The sequence below is a fragment of the Pipistrellus hanaki genome, assembly GCF_964339955.1.
Source record: "Pipistrellus hanaki genome assembly, chromosome: 15".
Lineage (NCBI taxonomy): Eukaryota > Metazoa > Chordata > Mammalia > Chiroptera > Vespertilionidae > Pipistrellus > Pipistrellus hanaki.
In genome coordinates, this window is record NC_140517.1 from 38,901,094 (window position 1) to 38,916,740 (window position 15,647).

At 52.4% G+C, this 15,647-nt stretch overlaps 3 protein-coding genes across 4 annotated transcripts; 1 reads left to right on the plus strand and 2 right to left on the minus strand.

Moving 5' to 3' along the window:
- Nucleotides 1-105: 105 nt before the first annotated feature.
- On the minus strand, nt 106-3,548 carry B3GNT8 (UDP-GlcNAc:betaGal beta-1,3-N-acetylglucosaminyltransferase 8). Its single transcript, XM_084905421.1, has 2 exons — nt 1,877-3,548; nt 106-1,564 (listed from the first exon to the last, which is right to left on the minus strand). Exon 2 carries the CDS (start codon nt 1,527-1,529, stop codon nt 336-338), a length of 1,194 nt encoding a protein of 397 aa, XP_084761547.1. The 5' UTR covers nt 1,530-1,564; nt 1,877-3,548; the 3' UTR covers nt 106-335.
- Nucleotides 3,549-4,841: 1,293 nt separating this feature from the next.
- Nucleotides 4,842-10,613, minus strand: DMAC2 (distal membrane arm assembly component 2). Of its 2 annotated transcripts, XM_084905422.1 has the most exons (6): nt 10,538-10,612; nt 9,012-9,208; nt 7,699-7,779; nt 6,613-6,749; nt 6,344-6,506; nt 4,842-5,945 (listed from the first exon to the last, which is right to left on the minus strand). In XM_084905422.1, the coding sequence occupies exons 1-6, from the start codon at nt 10,553-10,555 to the stop codon at nt 5,768-5,770; spliced, it is 774 nt and encodes a 257-aa protein (XP_084761548.1). In that variant the 5' UTR covers nt 10,556-10,612; the 3' UTR covers nt 4,842-5,767. The 2 variants fall into 2 exon arrangements, with proteins under 2 accessions (XP_084761548.1, XP_084761549.1); XM_084905423.1 differs by lacking the exon at nt 7,699-7,779 and having other exon boundaries at nt 10,538-10,613.
- A 1,437-nt stretch (nt 10,614-12,050) lies between these two features.
- On the plus strand, nt 12,051-15,245 carry ERICH4 (glutamate rich 4). Its single transcript, XM_084905424.1, has 2 exons — nt 12,051-13,137; nt 14,195-15,245. Exons 1-2 carry the CDS (start codon nt 12,823-12,825, stop codon nt 14,426-14,428), a joined length of 549 nt encoding a protein of 182 aa, XP_084761550.1. The 5' UTR covers nt 12,051-12,822; the 3' UTR covers nt 14,429-15,245.
- The last annotated feature ends 402 nt before the right edge of the window (nt 15,246-15,647 follow it).

The window sequence follows — 15,647 nt, forward strand, 5'->3', positions numbered from 1 at the left end:
GGAGTGTGTCTAGTGTAAAGGTCAGGGTGTGCAGGGTATGGGTGGTTGAGCTCTGCTCTTACAAAGTTCCCAGGACCCCATAGGCACAAAAGAACACTCCAGGCCTCAGAGGGGGATGTTCATATTAAAACAAACAAACAAACAAAAAGACAAAAACAGTCCTCTGCCTCCTGATGCTCAGTCCCATAGCCTGGGCCAGCCCAAGAGGGGCTCAAACAGTGGTGATTCTAGGACCGCCTCCTCACATGGCCTAGAAAGAGAGGCTGAGCAAGGGGCAGGCACTGAGGCCCTGGGTCCAGGCCAGGTTGGCCCTCCCTGCCCATCCTCACCGCGGGTCAGCATTGGAGCTGAGGGTCCCGCAGGTGTTTCCAGAGCCAGATGCTGTCCTGGGGTCTGATGGGTCGCAGCAGCAGCAGTTCACTGAGAGCGCAGGGGTCAGGCCTGATCTCTGCCGGCCAGGCTGTGACGAAGCCTATGTGGGCCCTGGGTGCTAGGCCAAGAGCACGGAAGCACAGGCCAATGTAGACATCGTTGAAGGGGAATGGTGCCACACGGGCTGCTGCCTGCAACAGCCAGGGTGCCAGGCGCCCAGCGATGACGTAGCCACCCCCGCTGGCATAGGCCGGGTAGTCACCTTCAAAGAAGGACACCGGCACGTAGAAAGGTCCTCCAGGCTTCCGGAGGGGCTTGGCTTGCGTAAAGACCTCCCCCAGGTAGAGGCCTCGGGCCCAGCTGGGAGGCAGCGCCTGCAGGTAGTCCAGCAGGGCAGGAGTGTGCACAAAAGCATCATCCTGAGTTTGCAGGACGAAGCTCACACCAGCGCAGTGGTGGCCAAGCCAGGTCAGCAGCAGCAGGTCCTTGAGTGTCTCATTGAAAGGAACGTCGAGGAAGTCCCAGAGCAGCAGGTCACTGTAGCGGTGGCTCTCCCAGGCCACCAGAGGGCCTAGGTCAGGACCCCCCTCACCTACCGGGGACCCCAGCAGGAAGAGCAGGCGGGTTCCAGGAGCGGGACCACCCCAGGTCTCCCTCACGGCCTGTCTTTCAGCAAATCTCCCTGGTTCCGACTTGACAGCCAGCAGCAGGTGGGGGATATTGGTTTCCCCACAGCCGGGCACTTGGCCACGGCCCCCTCCAGGCAGCCACTGAGGGAAGCTCCGGCAGGCTGCTGACAGCAAGAAGCGGCGGAGGTCCTCAGGGTAGGAGGTGAAATCGGGGATTTCAGCAGCCGCGGCAGCCCCCCAAGCCCGGCAGTCTCCCCGCTCCGTGCCGTTCCCACTGGGCAGGGCCCCCAGCCGCCACTGCTGCTGGTTCCAGTAAGCCAACGGCAGTGGGCCAGTATGGCCCAGACGGGCCGAGAGGTTAGCTGGCAGGGTGGGCTCAGGACTGGCTGGTGTGGGGCCTGGCAGGGTGCCCTGGGGTCCCAGATAGACCTTGCTCAGCCGAGACTCTGATGTCCACTCGATGTACACTTTGAGGCCCAGGAGCGTGAGCAGTGCTGACAGGCAGAGAAGGCACTTGGGGCAGCGCATGACCCAGCCCAGGGTAGTGATGGCCGCGGTGGGAGCTGCAAAGGAGCCACAGAGGCTTTTGGAGGGCAGGATGAGCCTTCATAGTTCCCACCAACCCAGTAATGGCCTCTTAGTCCCAGACCCTAAACTGACCCCTATTCCTGAACCTGGAATCACTGCTCCAATCCCATTCCAACACCCGCTCTTTCCACTCTCAGCTCAATTCCTTCCACAGTTTGTTCCCATTCCCCCATTCATCCCCCTCTCCAGGAATCAGGATCCCTGGGGTCAGCTCCTTCCAGCGTCAGAGAAACCCAAACTCCCTTGCTCCAACTGCCCCACCCCAGGGACTGGGGAGCCCTCTTTACCTCTGGGTCTGGCTCCGGCACCCCAGGCCTCTGGTCAGGCCCTCCCAGCTCCCTCCCTTTTGCCCAGGTCCTGCTGGGGCTGAATCTTCTTTCTCCGAGTGTCATTGTTCTTCAGCCCAGCCCAGCCCAGCCCAGCCCAGCCCAGCCCAACCAGAGGGGTGGGGCAGGGAGGGGGAGCAGGCAGCTGGGAGGGCCCCAAGGGCTGGGAGGGACTGGGGCGGGGCTGAGGGAGGCAGGGAAGAGGGGGAGGGCAGGAGGCTGACCTGAGAGATTGGGCTCTGGCTTGTTGGGGCTGGTTTTCTGGTGAAGCAGAGGGGATTGGCTGCAGGGACTGGGAGAATCTGAGGGAGGGTGAGACTGAGAGCTAGGCCTGAACCTGGGTGGTGGTGGAATGGCCCAGAGACAGGCACAGTCCCAAAGTTGCAAAACTGAGGCAAGGGGCTAATGATTGGTGGAAGGAGGAGGCGGCAGAGAATGTGCTGAGAGGGAAGGAGTCAGCCTGCCAGAGATGGGGGTGGTGTTGCTGCCCAGAGTCGGGGTGGAATGGGGAAGGGGGCTGGTGAGGACAGGCAGCCAAGGGGGACCTAGTGAGGAGGCAGGGAGGAAAGACAGATGTAAACTCAAGAATGCAAGAAGAAGGGAAGAAAGGGGGGTGGGGGGGGGGAGGAGAGAGAGAGAGAGGGAGAATATGAATATGAGAGAAATGGAGACAGTGAGCCCGAGATAAGGGGTGGCCAGGAAGCCCCTTTGGGAGGGAGGGTAAAGGGGAAGGTTTAGAGAGGAGGGTGGAGGGAGTCTGCAAACTGAGCCGAAGCCAGGGAGGAGCAGGAGAGGACCAGATGGAAGGAGAAGGGGCAGCTGCAGGTGGAGCCAAGCTAGAGGGCATTAGAGGGTTAGGGGCACAGGAAGCCTTCATGCTGAGCCAACCCTGCATCTTCATTCTCTTTGGTGCCTGGCTGCCTGACGAGCAGGGTGGGAACCTATTCCTACCGGCCCCCACTCCAGTCCTGCCCATAGCTGCACAGGGACACGAGAACACTCACATCCGGCCCCCAGGGACAGGAGGGGTTGTCTGCCTGTTTACACCGGATGCCCTCTCGAGGATTCTGCTGTTGGGGCTGCAGCAGCTGTCTGAGGAGGGTAGCAGGTGGGGCCTCCTCATCCCAGACCTCCTGGAACCTGGGGTGGGACTATGCCTGACCCTTCACTCCACTTGGGGTTAGGGAGGACTGTCTCAGGGACCCTATTAGCCGCAGCAGTGGATTCTGTCCAGTGCTGATCTCCTCCCCCTAAGTTTGAATAATGGAGCCCATGGGACCAGCTGGAGGAAGACAGTAATGGAGGAAGTGGGGATTATTAATGGAATAAAAGCTAGAGTGGGAAATGACAACCAGGAGTACTGGGGTCAGGGGCCTCAGCACCCCTGATGGGGGTCTAAGCCTTCCCCCAGGGCTTAGAGGTCCAAGCCCCCTGAACTCTCCTGGCTCAACTATCTACTCCCAGGGGGTGCAGAGGTTCTCCACAGGGGAGTGTTTCTGGAAATCTCAGAGTGTACAGTTTTTATTGCTATGTGCATCAATCTGGGTCCAATCAGGAGGGAAAGCACACAGCAATGGGAACAGGGAAAGCTGAGTGCCAAGAAGAGGTGCCTTCTGTGGAACAGAGCGGGGGGGGGGGGAGGGGTCAGCTAGACATGCAGGTCGACCATGATCAATCCAAAATCGCTGCCTCCCTAAGCCTTTGGATCCCTTCTGACTTCTTTTTTTTTTTTTTTTTTTTTAATATATTTTATTGATTTTTCACAGAGAGGAAGAGAGAGGGATAGAGAGTTAGAAACATCGATGAGAGAGAATCATCGATCAGCTGCCTCTTGCACATCCCCTACTGGGGATGTGCCCGCAACCACGGTACGTGCCCTTGACCGGAATCGAACCCGGGACCTTTCAGTCCGCAGGCCGACGCTCTATCCACTGAGCCAAACCGGTCCCAGCGGATCCCTTCTGACTTCTTGCCTCATTAACTGTAAGCCAGTGTTGAATCCAAGTCCAAGTTACCCAACCAAGACAGCGTTAGAACCACCCCCAGCTGCACAAGCTAACCCACTAAATCCACAATCTTTAGTAAGTACCCTTGTACCAGAGAACCAGTGAAATTGCCCACCCTCACTGGTCTTACACCCTTAGAATCCATTCCTGCATGGGTTCCCCAGGTTTCTGACTATACAAGTATTTTAGTGTATAAGCTGTCACTCCTGGGTCTTAGTGAGCACTTGTCTCCTGGGGCATGCTGAGATTTGTCCCGGGGTATTTATGGGTGTAGTGATAGCAGGGTGCTTGTGATGACTCTTGAGAATGGACACTCTCAAGGCTTCTTCCCCATTAAATCCTGGGGGTTTCAAGCACAGGAAGACTGGTGGTCTCCTCAGATGCTGCTAAGGAGGCTGAGTGAGGTGAGTTTCCAAGATCGTGCTTCTCCTGAGACAACAGCGTACGAAATTTCAAGATCTCACTGTTTACCAGTTAGCACCCTCACTTTCACGTGAGGAGAGGAATTCAACCATCGATGCTGTGTTGCATTTTCAGTACACTCAGCCCTGTGGCTACAAGAACTAACCATAGGGGCTGTCACAGAAGTGCTTCAGTTCTGTGATTTGAGCTGAGGTGGCAGACCCGAGCTCGTCCTTGTGCTGTAGGCATTCAAGGGCACTGCACAGAACCTGTCCATGCCTATCTTTAGAATGGTCATCGCTGCCACAGCAGTCAAGTGCTGCAGCCAGAGGGGCTCCTGGGGCTGGTGCTTCAGCTGCACCTCATCACAATAAACCCGTGATGGCCTGACTGTGACTGCAGGCCCCGGACTCAGTCCCATCTCTGTGAGCCTAGCTCCTGGAACACTCTGGATACCAATGCCGTTCCAGTTTGGATCCAATCTGGAGAGGGGGAAAAGCCCAGCAATCGGAACAGGGAACATTTTAAGAATTATTGACTCCAACAGCAAATTAGAGTGACAAGGGATTCACTGGTAAGGTGCCTTGGAAATCACCTCTGGGGTGTGGTGGACATTCACAGGAGGTAGCCCAGTGAAATACACCTCCAGGAAACTGCCAGGTGGGGCAGGGTGGGGTTTCAGGGGAGGCTGCTGACCCCCTGGCCATGGAGAAGCCACCAGAGAGCTAGCGAGGCAGGAGCCTGCACACGTGAGCTGGAACCAGGAAGCAAAAGCCTTGCTTCCTGCAAAGTCTCTCGAGCGCCTCCTACTGACAAGGCTCATGCCAGTTAATAAAGGAAAAATATTTCAAAGGCCAGTCCAGTTTTCAGAGCAGATAAAACATTGAATCTGAAGCCAGTCAGTCAGTAAGCTGGAACACCATAGGACTTGGGATGCTACTGGCATTTAGTGAGTGTGGGCAAGGGATGCCGTACCCTGCAGTGAGCTGACTAGTCCCACACGGAATAACCATCCCTTTGGGATGCCAGGAGCACCCCGATATCATAGGGTTGCGGTAGGAAACAGCACACTTAAAAGGTTCATTTGAGAGGTCTCAACACAGTAGTGGGCAAAGTGGGGAGGCCACAAGAGAAAATGCAGCTCCCTGGGGCTACTTGCAACCGAGAGTCCTTACCAGCCCCACCCTGGCCAGGAAGGAAGTTACTAGAAGTATGTGGGAAAGGCTGCCTGACAGGATGACAGGAGCTGTGACCTTCAGTCCAGAGTGTAGCCAGTCCATGAGGTGGGGACCACATGCTCTCCTTCCCCCTGACCCCCCAGTGCCACATCCCTCGTCCCACCTCAACCCCCACAATGAGTGAGCCCAACTGGAAGCCAGAAATATAACTGTCAGTGACTCCACACCGCCTGGCTGAGATCCATCTGGATGGGGAGGGGCTGTGACTAGGCAGGGAGGGGGCTGGCTGTGTCCCGAGACTGCTCTTCCGGCCCCGACTTCAGGCCCTGGGCCCACTCAGCCCCCACAACCTCGCACTTGGGCAGCATCTCCTCCACCAAGATCTGAGTGAGGCCTGGGTTGGACACAGCAGGTAGGTCTGAGATGTCCAGCCTGCGGAGGTTCCTGAGGAATCAAGAAGGGGGAAGGCTCGCATGAGGACAGCATCTGAGAGAGTGTATGGAGGGGTGCACTGGCCCCCATTTAACACCTAGCTTCTTAAATCTTTAACTGTCTAGAATGCCCACATCCATGAATCCATTGTGTTAATTACAAATAGACATCTCTGGCTCCTAAGGTTCTACAACAGTGAAAATATGGAGTTTTCATTAATTCCTCCAGACTCACTGCCCCTGCTCCTCTGTGCTTACCCACCAGACACCAGGTTTGTCATGGAGGCAGGCAGACCCCCAACTGCCTGGCATTGCTCCCGCCCCACTATCCCATGTGAGCTGGGTGGGAGCCCCTGCCCTGGCTTGGGGTGGGGGGATGGAGGTAGGGGATAGGCTGAGCTGAGGTCTTACTGGAGGTGATGGAGGCAGGCGAGGCCCCTTTCGGAGATTCGGGGGCAACCAGCCAGCGAGAGCTCCTGCAATGAACTGGCCAGCTGGTGGAGGCGGCTGAGACACCAGTCATCCACATGGGGACAGCGCTGCAGCCACAGGGATTGCAGCTCCTTCAGGGCCACTGCGGAAGGGAGAGGGCAGATGGCACTGAGAAAGAACCCTTCTGGAGCCCACCATGAAAGGGAAAATGCAGAGCCCCGCCCATGTCCACCCCGCCCCCCACTCACAGACGTTGTCCAGGCCTTCGTAGTTGATGGCACAGTCACTGGCATCCACCGCCTCTATAGGTACTGCCTGGAAATTCAACAACTTGAGGCGGGAATAGCCATGCCCAGTGGCCCGAATCCACTCTTGGCCTTGGAATCTAGAAAGGAGGTTCCAGGTGGGTACCCCATTTATCACCTCCAGCCTCCTGAGACCACTACCCAGCCCATTTAATACAATGATGGTACTGTCTGCTCTTGTTCTAAGGGGTATACACATCTGGTTTCATTGGGTCCCAGGATGATCCTATTAAATATGGAATGTTTGGCCAGTTTTATGTACCTAGAAGCTGAGGGCTGGAGACATTACTGATAATGTAAAAGAGCTCCAATATAAGAACCTTTCTAGACGGGCAAAAGTTGGGACATTTTCAGATACCTTCCTTTTCTTTTTAAAAAAATATATTTTATTGATTTTGTACAGAGAGGAAGAGAGAGAGGTAGAGAGTTAGAAGCATCGATGAGAGAGAGTCATCGATCAGCTGCCTCTTGCACACCCCCTACTGGGGATATGCCCGCAACCAAGGTACATGCCCTTGACCGGAATCGAACCCGGGACCCTTCAGTCCCCAAGCCGACGCTCTATCCATTGAGCCAAACCGGTCTCTGCAGATACCTTCCTTTTCTAAGGAAGGTGCTGGGGGAAATGCACAAACCAAGTAAAAATTTTAATTAGAATGATGAGAAGTAGATAAAGTCTACATGAATCTTGCTTTTCAAGCAAGAAGAGAAAAGGTGGCGGTGGAAATCTCCCAAAGGTTGGAAGAGGAAGAGAGAAGGAGAGAAGAGAAACTAGTGCTTATTGAACACATGTGCCATGCCAGACCTTGTTACAAGCATTTACACTGCAAATGTGTTTATAGGTTAGATACACTATCATTCCATGTTCCAGATGACAAAACGGAAGCCTGAGACGAAGCTCCAAGCCACAGTCAGTGGGGGCCAGAGGCTGGGGGACCCCCGGGGAAGCCTGCCCGCCTGAAGAGCCTGAGGCTTAGAGAGCCCACCTTTGGCCTCCCCCATCCCCGTTTGACACCTTTGCTGTCATACTTGACTGCGCCTCCCTGCTTCAGGACAAAGGAGGCTCCTGCGATGTATGGGCCGTATCGTTTCTTGATGCCGACGAAGGATCTGCCGAGAGAACAGTAGCTGAGGGTGAGGCCTGGGGAGCACTTCGCCCCTCACCATGTCCCAGTGCTGCTGAGACGGTCAGAGTCCACAGTATCGGGACTGACGGACACACAGAGGCTACAACTGTTAACTGAGTGACTCTTAAGTGCTGGGCACAGGGGGGCAGTGGTGACCAAGGCAGATAACTGTCCCTGCCCTTCTGAAGTTAACTTACAGGAAGAAACAGTAATAAACCAGGAGAGCGAGTGGCAGGCAGTATCAATTCCAGGAGGAGAGTAACAGAGGCTGACTAGGAGTGGCTTGGGTCAGGGTGGGGATGGAGAAGGCTAGTGCAGTTTGCTGATGAGAAATGCTTCATGGAGGTGCTGAAACCTGTGCAGAGAACTGAGTGGCAGGAAGGAATGCAGAGGTCAAGGCATGAGGCTGCCAGGCCAAGGGGAACAGCCAGTGCAAGGCTCAGCTGCTCAAATTAGGACAGTTGAACAAACAGCAATGAAGACACCATGGTGCAGGGGTGAGGAGAGTCCCTGGTAGGTGTCTCAAAGCTCAGTAGATACCAGGTTTTTGGCTTTGGAGTTTGGCTTTCATTCTAGTTGCAACTGGAAACTTTCAGGGTTTCAAGAAAAATGGTAATGTTCTTTGTTTCACGATTTCAAGCAAAACGGTAATGTTCTTAATTTTACTTTTTAAAAAGTAATTTGGCTGCTTTTTAACCTATAAAGAGACTGCAGGGGCCAACAGTGACCAGCTATATTACTGCAGTAATCCAACCATAAAGTGAGGAGTCTCTGTTCAGGCTAAAAACACTGAAGGAGGTGAGAACTAGTCAAATTTGAGATATTCTAGTATTTTATTGACCGGCTAGATGTACACAGCAGAGAGACAGAGGAATCAGGGATGACTCCTTAGAATTTGGCTGGAACAACTGGGTGGGCAGTGGTGCTGTTTACTGGCATGGGGAAGGCTTGGAGGTGAGCAAACCTCTTAGGGGAAATCAAGTGTTTGCTGTTCACCAGGTTAGGTCTGAGGAGCCAGCTAGACCAAGAGGAGATGGTGGGCAGCAGGTTGCCTACATGAACTGGAGTCCTTGGGAAGGGTGTGAGCCATACATGAAGATATAAGTCGCATGGCGAGTACTGGAAGCCACAGGACCACCCAGGAGTGGCAAGGGCAGGGATGGATTCTGACCAGTGAGGCTGAGCAGTAGGGTCTTGCAGGCCAGGGGTTCTCACCGATTTTTCTTGTGCACTTTTGACAGCTGCTTTTGGAACAAATAGTCCCTCAAAGCCTCCACATCATAGAAGCGGTCAGCCAGGAATTGGAGCAGCACCCCCCCCTTCCTCTGATTGCCCTCAGGGCTCACGGCACTGCTCAGACAACGGCTACCACTGGTGCTCAAATTCCATATGGGGGCCACCAGGCGCAGGCACTGGGAAGGAAGAGAGGAAAGGCTGAGTCTGGAGAGCCTCCTGTGAGACCGGGCTGAACCCCTCTGTTCTTTTCTAGGTTTATGAACACCCCCCCCCCCCCCACACACACACACACAATGTTCCTGATTCACTAAATTCAGAATTTTCAAATTCCGCATTTGGGATTCCCAAATTTCCCTCCATGTTTCCCCCAAGTTCTTCCTCTTAACCCTAAATTGTCTCTTTGATTTAGCAAAAAATTCTTGATTTTCTCAAATTCTCTATTTTCCCCTCAAATGCTTATTTTCTCTCAAAACCTCCATTATCTGACCTGTTAATTTTCCACAAATTCTTCCCTTAATTTTACCCAGTTTTCTCTAGAGTCTTCCTGAATAACCAAATTCTTTCCCCCAAATATAATCTTAATTTGTTTAGTTTGTTTCCAAACCACCCTTAAACTTCTCTTAAAAGTATTCTCAGCCTGCCCCCAATTTTTCTTTATGCTTTAACCAACTTCTCTTTTCCCCAAAAAACTTGCCCAAATCTTTGTTCCCTCAAAATTCCTCGTAAGCTCCCAACCTCTTATTTTAATTTTCTCTAACTTCATTACCGACTTTACCCAATTCTTTCCAAAAATTCTCCACAAATACTGAAAAATTCACCCTTAACCCTCCCAGGTATTTTCCTTTTGGCTCCCCCATTCCATCAACATCCCTTTGGTTTTCTATCAACATTCCTAACTGTTCTGAATTTCCCTTATGGAATTCTTTGGAGTCTTACCCTTCCAAACCCCCTTTCCCTTCCAAGTTTCACTCTTTTTCTCTTTTTTGTCAATCCTCACGCGAGGACATTTCCCCCTCATTGTTTTAGAAAGAGTGGGAGGGAGATAAGAGATTGGTTGCCTCCCTCAGGGTATGGAACCAGCAAAACAGATTCGTGCGCCCCTGACAGAGAATCGAACCCGCAACCCTTCGGTGGGTCGGGGAAACGCGCTGCTTTTAACCACTGAACTACCGGAGAGGGCACAAGTCCCGCCTTCGCCAGCCCATCCTCCCTCATCCCTGCCTCTGATTGGCTGGGTGCGCCAATCGGAAAGCATTCTCTGCTTCTTTTATAGGCTTATTACTGCCAGACCCGCCCCCTCTTCCTCTCGGAAGCTCCCCAGCAGCCCGCGACCCACACCCGTCCTTCCCGGCCCCAGCAGCCACGTCTCCGCGGGCAGCGCGAGGCCCGGCCGGGGTCCTCCTGCGCCCCCACGCCCCTCGCTTCCGGGGCGCCGGCAAAGGCCCCGAAGGCAGAGGCAGCCGAGCGGACTTCCATTTGGGGGTGCTAGGAACCCCGAGACCTACCGCCCTGGGCGCCGCCATCTTGTGGAGATTATGTAACCGGAAGGGGCCGGCCCTTTCTTATCCCACCCACCTGGCTCTGTCTTTATCTTTTTATGGTTGCAGGCTCCTCTTAAAGGCACACGCGCTTTTTGCTCTTGGGTTTAGAGATTGCTCTGAGCGCCCTCTCTGTAGACTTTCCCGAGGAGAGGTGGGCAGCCCTTCCTTTCCTTTGACTGCCCCCACGGTTCCCCTGAGCTTCCCTCCTCTCCAGCTCTCACTTGCTACCTCCTTATAATAAGGAAAGATGTACTTCCAAAGCTGACCAGCATTCTTTTTCCCTGGAAGGGGAAAAGGCTGGAGTGGTTGAGGTTAGACTTCAGGGCAAGAGGAGAAGGTGAGGTCTCAAGATTAGTATTGTGATGTGTTTATGATTTCAGTTTGGAGCTCAGAGTGAAGCTTCAATGTGAAATCTTGTGGATAGAATTAGCCATCCATCCATCCCACAGATATTTACTGAGCATGTACCATGGGCAGTCACTGCTCTGGGTGTTGAGGTTACCGTGGTGAACAGGACAGACCCAGCCCCTTTCTCAGGGAGTCAACATTCCAGGCAAGGAGAGGATGGATAAGAAACATGAATAAGCAGCATCATTTCAGCTAGTATTTGATAAGAGGCAAATAAAAACAGGTAATATAATAGGGAGTGACTGTGGTATAGGGCCATAGGAAGAGGTGACATTTAAGTGGAGGATAGGAAGGAAACAGCCATTCAAAATTCTGGGAGGAAAGTGTTCCAGGCACTGGCAGTGTAACAGCCAGTGCAAAGGCCCAGAGAAGGGAGCCACTGAAAAGAGAGGTAGAAGACGGGGTCAGACAGGAGGGCAGGGGGCTGACTGTGCAGGTAGGGTAGGATATTATTCCATTCACAGGACAGATTTGTGTAAAGACCATGTCTGCCAGGCTGAAAACAGATGTTAGAGGGCAAGGGTGCGAGCAGGGGGCAGCAAAGGGCTACTGTCACCATCCAGACCAGAGATGAGGGGACAGGAGCAGGGATGGGCAATGGACATGGTGAGAAGTGTTCAGTTTATGAGTCCGTTTTGAAGGTCGGGCCAACAGCTTGAGAAACTAAAATGATAGAACTGGGGAATAGCAAGTGTTTGGAAGGACAGGTGTGGTGGCTGAAAATGTCTGACCCCCGACCCCCGACCCCCCGACCACCCTCCCACCCCCCTAACATCCATGTTCTGATCCTGGGACTGTGCATATGTTACTTTCTATGGTAAACAAAGCATGTGGTTAAGTTTAGCAATCTTGAAATGGGGAGATTATCCTGGATAATTGAGGGGGCCCAGTGTAATCATGAGGGTATTATAAATGGCGGCAGGAGAGTCCTGCTGGTAGATTCAAGAGGGTGGAGTGATGAAAGGAAGAGGCTATGAGCCAAGGGGTGTGGGCGGCTTCTAGAAGCTGGAGTGGGTGAGGTTAGACTTCTATCCACAAGGCTTCTAGAAGCTGGAGTGGGTGAGGTTAGACTTCTATCCACAAGGCTTCTATCCCCTCAACCCTCCAGAAGGAACCGAGCCCTGTGAACCCACTTTAGACTTCTGACTTTCAGAACGGTGGGAGGATAACTCGGTGCTATTTTAAGTCGCTACATTTGTGGTACTTTGTTATAGCAGCACCAGGAAACCAATACAATGGGGTAGGTCCCGATGGAGAGTTCTGTTTTGACCATATTCACCTTGAGACATCCAGGTGGAGAGGCTGAGCAGGGGTCTGAATCGTCAGGACTGGAGTCAGGAACTTAGGAGCCATTGACAAATCAAAGGAATTCGAATGCCTGGGCCTGACAGAGGAGTTCTAGCAGAGAGGCCTGGAGTGTGTTCCAACCTTCTCCCTGGCGGGGCCCAATGCTGACAGTAATAATATCTGTGGGCAAGTCTAGAGTCAGCAGAATTGGTTGCTCAGTGGAAATCAGCAGCCTGGACTCGGAGGCAGCCCTGCTGAGGGACCATTCTCTTGGAGCCACTCCTGGCTGCTCAGGCGACTGGTTGGGAAGTCCTGGGGTGGCCTGAGTGGAGGAAGCAAGAACCACCCTGGGGTTTGAGGATGAGTGGTGGGAGGGACTCAGGAGGGGGCCAGACAGGACGAGGCCAGGCATCAATAGACACCAAACACAGGAAGGGGTTAGGCCTGAGAAGAGGTGGGGATTGAGGTGGGAAAAGGGGGTAGAGTTGGACCCTTGTGAGCAGAGTTGAGGTTAGACTTCAGAAAGAAAAAAAAATGCTGATTCTCACTGAAGAATGGACTTTGGGACGCCATGTCAGACCCTCCTACCACCACCCTTCCACTGCCCTTTACTCCCTTACCCCCCAGATTCCCCGGGGGTGGGGTCATTCTGGACCTTGCTACTTCCTGCTCCTGGCATCCACTGCTCAGAGACTATGGAGCTGTGGAGACAGCTGAGGCAGGCTGGACTGGTGCCCCCAGGGCTGGGTCCACCCCCCAGGGCCCTAATGGGTGTCCCCTCATCATGGAGAGCTGGTCAGACCCTCACGTCCCCAGGGACAGACACCGAAGGTGCCAGGGAGAGTCTGCTGTGGATCTGGGAGGAACTGGTGAGTGAGGAGTTTGGAGGGGCCAAAGATAGAGTAGGGGTGGGGGGAGAGTGAGTGTTAATGTCTGAAAATAGAAAGGGCCAGAGATTGAAAGACAGAAATTGAGAGACAGGAATAGAGAAATACACACACAGACACACACACACACACACACACACACACACACAGCTAAAGAGAGAGATACAGACAGACACATAGACCCAAAGAGTGAGAGATAAGAATAGAGACAGAGACACAGAGAGGGACCCAGAAAGAAAGAGGTAGATAGTGATGGAAAGATGAGATTGAGGATAGCAACAGAGACAGACTCAGATTATCTGAAAGATGATGACAGTGAAATAGAGACAGAGAAAGATGGATATGGAAAGTCATAGAAACAAAGACAGGTGGCGACACAGAGATAACAAGAGAGGGAAACGAAGACAGAGATTAAGAGTCCGACACATACAGAGGGAGGTAGAGACAGGGAGGGACAATGAAATACAGAAACAGATCAGGAGACACTGAGAAGCAGGGTGACAGGTCCAGGGACATAGTGAGGACCAGCCCAAGAACACAGGTTACAGGTGGTAAGGTGATGGGTACAGAGACCATTGTGACGGGATTGTGCAGTGGAAGAGAGAGAGATCACCTCCAAATACAGCATGGGCAAATGGAAATTTACAACCTAGGAGCCACTGGGGGTTAGTGGGTAGAAAATTACAAGAACAGAAAGGGGACATTTTGGGTAAAGTGACTCAGCAGGATCCTGCTGAAGGGGGTCCAGGGTGATCGGACATCACCTGGGGGAAATGGGAGGATGAGGAACCCGATTCAATAGGATATGGAGAGTATTCAGGTGTGGAGGCTGGGGATTCTTGCTAAAAGTGGATTGAACAAGGAGGTGCAGAGGTAGGCCTAGGAAAAGATACAGGAGCCTATCCAAAGTTTAGTCAAGCAAAGAATCTTTGTTAGGTCTTGAGCTGGGACCTGCTCCCATCCAGATTGGGGTGGCCGGTGGGGGAGGGGAAGGCAGGATGCTCTCATAATGCCTATGACTTCCATTTCCCTCTGGCAGGAGAACCTTCGAAGAGTGGATGTCCAGCTGCTCGGCCAGCTATGTAGCTTGGGGCTGGAGATGGGGCTGCTGCGGGAGGAGCTGGTTGCTTTCCTGGAAGAAGAGGAGGAGGAGGAGATCTTCGAGGAAGAGGAGGAGGATGAAGAGCCAGAGGGAAAGCAAGAGGAAGTACATTTGGGGGTCTCCTGCCCAGCCTCAGGCCACCGGCTCCCCGACTTTGAGATGACTATCTGAGGCCCTGCCAGGGTGCTTCCCATTGGCTTATGGAACTTGATGAACATTAATGCAAAGAGGAGTGATTTGAAGGTCAGATCAACCTGCAAAGGTTCTGAAGATGCCTGCAATGAGATTCGGGGACTGGCCTAGAGCTGTGGGCGTGTTTGAAGGTGGTGTGGGGTTTTCAGAAAAACTGCAGGTGTGTTTGCAGACGAGCTGCAGGAGTGTTGCAGGGGAGATGTGGGCCTTTGCAACTAGAATGCAGATGCCTGCCGATGAGGTTTGAGAGCAAGGCATCCACTGGCTCCATGTGGCTGCTGAGCACTTGAAATGGGCAGGCCCTACCAGAGGGGCACTGTCAGTGTAACATACATGCTGAATGCTACGTTTTCAAAGGCTTAGTATGGCAACAAGAATATAAAACATTTCAATGATATTTAAAATTACATATTAAAATGATATTTTGAGTATATTGTAATATATTAAATATGACTAAAACTAATTTCACCTGTTTAAGATTTTTATTGTGGTAAAATATACATTAAAATTAATGGTTTTAACTTATTTTGTAAGTGTACAGTTCAGTAGTGTTAATTAAGTACATTCAATTGTTGTGCAGCGCTGAAACAGATTTGGCTCAGTGGATAGAGCATTGGTCTGCGGACTCAAGGGTCCAAGGTTCAATTCCGGTCAAGGGCATGTACATTGGTTGCGGGCACATCCCCGGTGTGGGGTGTGCAAAAGGCAGCTTGGTTGATGTATCTCTCTCATTGATGATTCTAGCTCTCTATCCCTCTCCCTTCCTCTCTGTGAAAAATCAATAAAATATATTAAAAAAAATTATTGTGCAGCCATCACCGCCATCCATCTCCAGAGCCCTCTTCATCTTACAAAACTGAAGCTACCCATTTAACAGCTCCCCACACCCCTCTTCCCTCAGCTCTGCAGCCACCTTTCTACTCTGTGTCTCCATGAATTTTGCTACTCTAGGGACCTCACGGAAGTGGGGTTATAGGTATTTGTCCTTTTGTGTCTCACTTATTTTACTTAGCACACTGGCTTTAAGGTCCATCCATGTTGTGGCATGTGCCAGAATTGTCTTCCTTTTTTATGCTGAATAATATCCCATAGTGTGTACTTTCCACATTTTGTTCATCATCCATCATGGACACTTGGGTTGTTTCTGCTTTTGGCTAGCATGAATAATGCTGTTATAAACATGGGTGTACAGATACCT

Coding starts and splice junctions, on each gene's coding strand:
- B3GNT8 (XM_084905421.1), bottom strand. CDS start 1,529: ATGCGCTGCCCCAAGTGCCTTCTCTGCCTGTCAGCACTGCTCACGCTC.
- ERICH4 (XM_084905424.1), top strand. CDS start 12,823: ATGGACTTTGGGACGCCATGTCAGACCCTCCTACCACCACCCTTCCAC. Junction 13,138..14,194: donor TGTGGATCTGGGAGGAACTG/GTGAGTGAGGAG, acceptor TCCCTCTGGCAG/GAGAACCTTCGAAGAGTGGA.
- DMAC2 (XM_084905422.1), bottom strand. Junction 6,750..7,698: donor AAGCAGGGAGGCGCAGTCAA/GTATGACAGCAA, acceptor CCTCCTTTCTAG/ATTCCAAGGCCAAGAGTGGA. Junction 6,507..6,612: donor CGAAGGCCTGGACAACGTCT/GTGAGTGGGGGG, acceptor TCCCTTCCGCAG/TGGCCCTGAAGGAGCTGCAA.